General features: G+C 26.8%; 1 protein-coding gene across 4 annotated transcripts in view; it reads left to right on the plus strand.

The window, feature by feature from the left end:
• The window catches only part of LOC117168471 (shootin-1), a 46564-nt gene extending 40655 nt beyond the window's left edge, over positions 1 to 5909 (plus strand). For 3 of the 4 annotated variants that reach the window (XM_033354149.1, XM_033354150.1, XM_033354147.1), the window contains 3 exons: positions 443 to 974; positions 5482 to 5540; positions 5627 to 5773. In XM_033354149.1, the coding sequence (XP_033210040.1) occupies positions 443 to 974; positions 5482 to 5540; positions 5627 to 5773 (738 nt within the window). Of the gene's footprint in view, positions 1 to 442; positions 975 to 5481; positions 5541 to 5626 lie in introns of all 4 variants that reach the window. The other variant, XM_033354151.1, reaches the window with a different exon arrangement.
• The last annotated feature ends 2989 nt before the right edge of the window (positions 5910 to 8898 follow it).

Genomic DNA, 8898 nt, shown 5'->3' on the forward strand with positions numbered 1-8898 from the left:
TCTCTATCCCTTCCACACACTACTCCTTTCCCCTACCGAGTGAGTCACGCCTACCCCGAAAGGGAAATGGCTTAATGGTGTAATAATAATAAAAAAATAATAAAATAATAAAATAATAAAATGCATGTTTAAAATCGTACCTATTCTTTCTAGTTCGGATTTTTGTCACCAGGTGGCACATCGCAGTTTAACCATCCCCAATAGCTTCCAGTTTTATTTTCTTCGAAAATTTTTTTTCAAACTTTCCACCGGAACAAAGCAGATACATGCACTTTATTAACTCCTCTTTAATTTGCCAAACTTTCAGAGCGATTCCTCATTTCGTTTAGACGTAATTTGGGAAAGAATAATTAAGAACCAGCTGTGTTCACATGACCGTCTCGTTACATGGCCTTAAAATCGATAAAGAATCCGCATTGTTATTAACAAATGTTTCTTTCAGGTTCAAAAAGAGAGAAACGTCCTCGCTCATCAATCCGCGCTTCTGATGGCAGACGTTGGCGACGAGCCAGGTGGAAGATTAGTGACTGTCCTCCAGGAGGTTGAATCTCTGAAGAGATCATTGGAAGAAGAGCAGCATAATCACACAACTCAAATTCTACTATTACAAGAAAAATTAGAGGAGAAGGAGTCGGACGTAGAGTTTGAAATTGTCGAAGAGAAGCTGAGGCTCGCCGAGTCGGAACTCGAGATGGTTATGCAGAAGGCGGAGAGAGCAGAGAAGAATGCTGAACACTTGGAAGCAGTCGTCAAAGAATTGGAGAGCAAATTAGCAAACATGGAAGCAAAACGAAATCAACCTCCTCCGCCACCTCCACCACCGCCACCACCTCCGCCGATGTTTGCCAACAATCAATCCTCCCTGAAATTAATAACAAGAGAAAAAATGTCCGGAGAGAGAGAATCCGCTGTTAGCGACATGGAGAAAATGCTTGGGATCACCAAAAAACCAACGACGATTTTGCAACAGCCTGGTGTGTACTTCTGAAATGTTTTCCTCTTTTTTTTGAGCAGGGCAGCGGTTTGATCGGGAATATAATTAAAGTCCCAAAATTTACTTCTCATTACAGTAAAATTCAGTTTTTCATTATTTTAATCTTTTTTGTCAATTTAGAAAAGCGGTTTCTACTTTATGTACAGTAGGTTGGTCCAAAAATTGAAAAATGCATTAGAAATTTTTTATTTCAAATTTTTATCCAAAACGCCCGGAAATTTGTTCGAATCCACAAAAAAATAGAATTTAGATGTGGCGCAAGCACCATGAAGTTTAACACGTATTTCTCATAAGAAAAAAAAGACGTTTTTGTAAATTTTATTCAGAATTCTCAATATTAGGTGAATCCAGTTCGAAATTCACCATTTCTCTGCACAATTAGTCACAGAATGCGAAAAAATATTACTTTTCGAATATCACCCCCATAAGTCTGTTTTATAGGGTTCCAAAAAAACCCCATAAGTGAAAAAATGGGTTTTTCGAGTTTTTGGCGCTAATTATGATTTTTGCGGTTTTTTAACGCAGATTGTTTAAAATGCATGGAATACTACTTTATACTGATAATTAGATATTTATTTAAATTGTTTAAACAATTTATTATTGTTTTTAGCAACTTTCTCTTAGAAAAGGGTTAGAAAGTCAAGGTTTTTTCTGAAATTTTTAACTTACTTTCAACGTTTCAGTTAGAGCGAGGTAATAATCAATTAAAATTAACAAAAATAATTGTTTTATCAAATTGTTAATGTTTATAGCTATCTTCTTCTAGATTAATACTACATAGTTGCGGTTTTTCCTGAATTTTTAAAGTTTTTATCACTTTTCAATTAGAGTGACGTGATAATTAACTCAAGTTAACAAAATAATTGTTTAAACAATTTATAATTTAATATTTAATTAAACAAAAATAATTGTTTGAACAAATTATTATTGTTTATGGCTATCTTCTTTTAGATTATTGCTAAAAAGTTGCAATAAATTTTTTGTTGTAATTAAAAACAAAACTTTTACCAGTCATTATTCCATTCTTTGTTTTTGTCTCTTTTATATGATAGCTTTTTTGTTTTAATTAATTTTTTTTGAAAATTGGGAAAAGAACAAAAATAATTTACTTAAAACAATAAAATACTATTTAAAATATGATTCTCTCTAATGTTTATTTATTATTTGTTCACAGCTAAAAAGGTAAAGCAATGTTAAACATTTCAGAAAAAACTGCAACTTTGTAGCAGTATTCTAAGAGAGTATTGTTATAATTAATAACAAATTGTTTAAACAATTATTTTTGTTAACTTTAATTGATTATTACCTCGCTCTAACTAAAACGTTGAAAATAAGTTGAAAAATTCAAAAAAAAACCTTCACTTTCTAACCCTTGTCTAAAAGAAAGTTGCTAAAAACAATAATAAATTGTTTAAACAATTTAAATAAACATCTAATTATCAGTATAAAGTAGTATTTCATGTATTTGAAACAATCTGCGTTAAAAAAACCGCAAAAATCATAATCAGCGCCAAAAACTCGAAAACCACATTTTTTCACTTATGGGGGTTTTTTGGGACCCTATAAAACAGATTTATGGGGGTGATGTTTGTAAAGTAATATTTTATTCGCATTCTGTGACTAATTGTGCAGAGAAATGGTGAATTTCGAACTCGATTCACCTAATATTGAGAATTCTGAATAAAATTTACAAAAACGTCTCTTTTTCTTATGGGTAATAAGTGTTAAACTTCATGGGCTTGCGCCACCTCTAAATATAATTTTAAAAAAATGGGTTTATTTTTTTGTGCTTTCGAACAAATTTTCGGGCGTTTTGCATAAAAATTAAAAAAACAATTTTTGGACCACCTTAATAATCTACAGCACCAGATTTGTCAGATTATCTCTGTTTACTTTAATTATATCATAATTTAATATTGAGTTTTTATTTATTTTTCCATTTATTTAGAAATTAAACTTGATGTTTGAAAATGCATTAATTTGAAAAGTATTTTAACTAAAAATTTGAATGTCCATTTTTTGTTAAAAACCGATATTTTCTTGTTCAAAATTAAAAAATTTGGATGAAAATTGGTATTTTTTAATGAAAACTTAAACTATTTCGTTGAAAATCTACGTATTGAATTAAAAAATCGATTTTCTTTCGTAGAAAATTATCTTCTTCTTTGCAAATTAATCTTCTTTGAAAATTCTTCTTTTCGGTTGAAAATTCAAGTATTAAAGTTGAATATTGATCATTTTCTTGATTTCTAATCGTATATTTTAAAATTATTTATGTCTTACAGTCCAATCGTAAATCGAAAAAATAAATATGAGCCAAAAAAACTTGTTCTTCGAAACTCAGATATTTATTTAATAGAAAAACCCCTTTTGAAACTTCCTAACGTTTCGGTACACATGCGTACCTTTTTCAAAGGTTCTTAACCTAAATAATTATATTAAAGATTAGTAATTATAGTCTAAACAAATTTGATGGATAATTACGTAGATTTAAATACATTGTTACCTGAGTTGATGATAATTTAAAATAGTCAAACAGATCAATTTTCAGTCAAAAAAGTAACATTTCAGTCAATAATTTAAAAATAAAAATTAATTAAAATTTAGTCATTTTTTAGAAGTCTCAAACATTTTTTTCGAGACTTCACTCGATTTAAACTACATTTTTTTAAATTTGTATGAGAAAAACAAATTAGCGTAGGTTAGGACAGACGAGCAGAAATTGACAGTTTCAGAAATACATGAAGAATACGTAATGAACGATTATGTAATAGGCAAGTTTCCATTGAAAACCACTGATGTGGAAGCGCGTAATTGAGTTTAAATTTGAAATAAGAAATTTAAAAAAATTTTTTAAATTAAAAAAATTTTTTTTTTTAAATTTGTATATGTACACATCCATACATATGCATACATATATACACATATAGCATACATACATATACACATATATACATATAGAGATGATTAATATTAAAAACATTATTTTATAATACTCTGATAAATTTTATTAATATTTAGAATTTCAGTCTGTAAATTAACTGATATCTTACGATATTTGTTTATAAAAATAGACTCAATAATACGTCGTTGATAAGTATTTTTTTCTGTAGCTAATATTTTAATACGTTTAAAATCAAAATCAAAGTGATGATTGAAATTCCAAGAATGTTGCGACAGACCTGTGTTAAAATTCTCAACTTCACAATCTCTTTTGTGTTCAGCAATTCTAGTTTTTAATCTCCTGACAGTTTCACCTATATAAGCTTTATTACAACATTTACATTTAATTAAATAAATAACACCAGATAAATTTTCAATGGAATCGACGTCTTTTCTTCTTGACAAATAATTATCTAATGTATTAGAGTTTTTAAAATAAACATTGATATTAATTTTTTTAAGTGAATTTCTTAATCTTTCTGATAGGCCCTGAATGTAAGGCAAAGTAACATTTAAATTAAATCTATTGTAAGTATCACTCCAATTTCTTTTTTTGTTAATTTTATTACTGTTATTGTAAATCTCATGAATGCGTTCTTTAATGATGTCATTTACAAACTCAAGAGGATAGTTATTCTGTACTAAAGTTGTTTTTAATAGATTTAAATTTTCTTTTCTAAATTGAATGTCAGATAATTTTACACATCTATCAACTCAACCCTTAATTAAACCAATTTTATACCCAAATAAATTATGTGAATTATAGTTTAAGTATCTACCAGACCAAGAAGGTTTTTTATATTTTTAATAAATCACCATTTGGAGTTTTTATAATTTTTAAATCAAGATAGTTAATAACATTATTAATCTCACATTCATGAGTGAAATTTATACAATCTTCAATAATATTAAATGCATTTAAGAAAACTTGAATTTTATCTGTGGGAATAATGGCTAAAATGTCGACATATCATCGTTTGTACAAAATAGGTGTGAAATCTAACAATTGTAAAGCTCTTTTTTCAACATCTTGTAAAACTAAATCAGAAACTACAGGGGACAATGGTAAACCCATAGGGCAACCCGAAATTTGTTTATAAAATTTATTATTAAAGGAGAAAACGGTATCATTGAAAACTGTTCTGGCGGCTATTAGAAATTCATTTTTAGTTATTTTTGTCAAGTTATGATTTAAATTAAGTTTTTCTTCAATTAATGAAAATTGACTTATTTTTAAAAAAATCCATTTTCTTGTTCACATTTAATTTTTTCAATTTTAAATTTATTTTGAAATTTTTCGCTCGATTGTGTTGAAGGATGTAAGAATAAACGTCATGAATTAAAATAAACATTTGTGTTTAGCGGCAAGTATGAATATGTTGCTTTTAGTTGACCGGGAAAATTGAAAAATTTGACTGGAAAATATCGGGAATTTGAAATCGTCCACCTAATCGTCCCCCTGGTCAGATTATTCTAGAAATGATTATCAGTGGCGATTTGTGGTTTAGATTTTAGAATATTACTAATGTAATTTTTATCTTTAGCCATTGATGATATCATCAACCAGATAAAAGGCGGAAGGTTTACTCTTAAACATACTGAGGTAAGTCTAAATAATTTATTTAAATAATCTACAAGTCAAATAATTTAAATAAATCACAAATTAATCATATTTCTTTGAAATAATAGAAGGAAAGAGAAGAAGAAAGAAGGAGAAAGCAAGAAGCTGAAAGTGCACCTCCAGCAGTTTCTGAAATGTTGAATATTTTGGGAACCATGAGGAGAAGAGCGAAGCCCACTAGACAATCTTTCAAGTTCGCGAATGGACCTTCATAACACTTTTCTTTTAATATGAGTTTTACCACAGTGCCAAGAAGTGAAAATAGAATTTAAGATTGTTACGCTAAGATTAGTGTATGAAAATTTAGTATCGTTAACTGTACTAAATAAATATTGTTCTTTTTTACTTTAATTCCTCTTCTGTTTCAATTGAAAGTCAAAGCTTTTTTCGAGGGGTTAATCACTCTTGATGAAGAAAGTTAAACTATTTCGTTGGAAATCAATTTTTTTGTTGAAAATTCATATTTTTAGTTGGAAATTTGACTACTTGGTTTGAAGCTTCACTACTATATAAACAAAATCATTTTTGTTGTTGAAGGTTTATTTGAATTCAAAATTTATTTCTTTGACTATAAATTCACGTGTTTGGATAATTGTGCATATTTTGGACAGTTCTTTTAATCGATACCAAAAAATTTTTATCTCAATTTGTTGAAAACAATTATTTTTATTTAAATTTTGTACAAATGACGTTTTTAATTATTATCAATTTTAGAAAAATATGATTTTTTTATTGAATCTTTTCCTATTTAGGAAATTTAATAATCTGAATAGATTGGTTCAGACAACCACAGATCTTTTTTTAATTGAAAATTTTACTATTTGATTAAAAATTCATGCATTTTGTTGAAAATTAGTCTTTATTGTAGAAACTTGATCTTTTGGTTAAAAATGATTTTCTTTCCTCAAAAATTCAACTGCTATTTAAATATTTGTTTAAAAATGATCTTTTTTGTTGAAAAATTATCATTTTTATCAAAAATAAAATGCTTTTTTTTAACTATCTGGTTGAAAATTTGTATTTTTTGGTAGAAAATTTTAACTTTTTGGTTGAAAATTCATCATTTTAATAAAATAAATTTCATCCCTTTGGTTGAAAATTTAACTATTTTATTGAAAATTCTATTTTTTAAATACATCTCCTTTAGAGGCAAATTCAAATATTTGGTTGAAAATTCATGTATTTTGTTCAAAACCTGTCTCTTGGTAGAATATTAATCTTTTTGGTTGAAAATTCAACTATTTCGTTGGAAATCAACTTTTTTGTTGAAAATTTAACTACTTGTTTGGAAGCCTAACTACTTTATAAACAAATAATTTTTATTTGAAGGTTCATTATAATTGAAAATTTATTTCTTTGATTACAAATTCACGTGTATGGATAAAAATTCATGTATTTTGTTGAAAATTGGTCTTTTTGTATAAAATTAATCGTTTGATTAAAATGACGTCTTTTTGTTATCGCAAAATTAATCTTTTTGGTTAAAAATTAATCTTTTTGCTTGAAAGTTCAACTACTGCAGGTCCAATTTCTATTCCTTGGTTGGAACTTAAAATATTTTGTTGAAAACTCATATTTGTTGTGTAAAAATTCATTATTTTAATTGAAAATTCATTTTTTTAAATCAGTTTTTTTTCCTGACTGAAAATTTTTTTGTCATATAATTGTTTCTAATCAGCCGCAAAGGAGGTAATTTGAAAATCTAGTTTTTATTTGTGAATATTTTTCGCGCTCTGATTTCGGTGTGTGTAAATTAGAAAATGTAATAATCTGAATAGATTGGTTCAGACAAACAGATCTTTTTTTAATTAAAAATTTTACAATTTGGTTAAAAATGTATGTTTTTAGTCAAAAATTCATGTATTTTGTAGAAAATTCGTATTTTTCGATGGAAAAATAATCTTTTTCGTTAAAAATTTTCTTCGCTTGAAAATTAAACTGCTTTATCAAAAACCCCTTTTTTGGTTTAATTCTCATAATTTTATTTGTATATTCATTACTTTGGTTGAAAATTGAACTTTTTTGTTGAAAATTCATCATCTTTATCAAATAAAATCAATTTCTTTGGTTGAAAATGTACCTATTTTATTGCTTTTACAAAAATTTATCTTCTTTAGATGCAAATTCAACTATTTAGTTAAAAATTAATGTATTTTGTCGGATAATTCGTCTTTTTTTTGTAGAAACTTGATCTTTTGCTTAAAAATTATTTTCTTTCCTTAAAAATTCAACTGGTTTATTGTAAGTTGAAAATTTAACTATTTGGTTAAAAATTAATTTTTTTGTTGAAAATTCATATTTTTGTTGAAAATGCATCATTTTAATAATTTTAATAATTTTAGTAATTTTACATTTATCTCCTTTAGATGCATATTCAACTATTTGGTTAAAAATTCATGTGTTTTGTTGAAAATTCGTCTTCTTTGATTGAAATTAATTTTGTTGTTGAAGATTCATATTTTGGTTGAAAATTCATCATTTTAATCAAATAAAATTCATTCCTTTGGTTGAAAATTTAACTATTTTATTGAAAATTCTATTTTTTTTTTTAATTTATATCCTTTAGATGAAAATTTAACTATTTGGTTAAAAAGTCATGTATTTTGTTCAAAACCTGTGCCTTGATAGAAAATTGATTTTTTTTCTTAAAAATTATTTTCTTTGTACAACAATTCTCTGTATAACAATGTGACAATTGCAATCTGGTAAAAATTGTGTAGAATTCGAACACTTTTATCCAATTTTGCAAGTACTTACAAAGTTTTCTAAACAAATACAATTTGCATAATATTGTAATTTATTGTGAAAATGATTTTGAACCACAAGATTTCGTGAATTCTTCCTTAAAATTTTTTGAAATCTTTGAAACTGTTGCCAAATCTTTTGAAGCCTTTGAACTCTGTGAAATTTTCCGAAATGTTTGTAAAAATCCTTTTAAAACTTCCAAGACCATTCTAAATCCTTCGATATCTTTGAAATCTTCGGTATTTTAATGTGAAAATCCATTTCCCCCAATTTTTGCAAAATCTTTAACCTTTCGTGAACTCTTTCTAAATGTCTGTGAAATTCTTTCGAAATCTTTGTGGAATATTCGCAGTCTTCAAAATTTGTAGGAAATTAAAAAAAAAAATCTTTTTTAAATCCTTCGATATCTTTTAAATTCTTTTTCATTTTTGCAACATCTTTGAATTCTTTGCGTAATCCTAACATCTTTGTGAAATATTTTAAAATCTTTCGAAATGTTAAAAATCTTGTATCCACTCAAAAGTCGAGCAGTCAAGACCTCGACTTTTCGATGAAAGAAATTCCAGTTCCTAAAGGTTTGTAAGTAAAAGGCGGA

The sequence above is a fragment of the Belonocnema kinseyi genome, chromosome 2 (genome assembly GCF_010883055.1).
Source record: "Belonocnema kinseyi isolate 2016_QV_RU_SX_M_011 chromosome 2, B_treatae_v1, whole genome shotgun sequence".
Classification (NCBI taxonomy): domain Eukaryota; kingdom Metazoa; phylum Arthropoda; class Insecta; order Hymenoptera; family Cynipidae; genus Belonocnema; species Belonocnema kinseyi.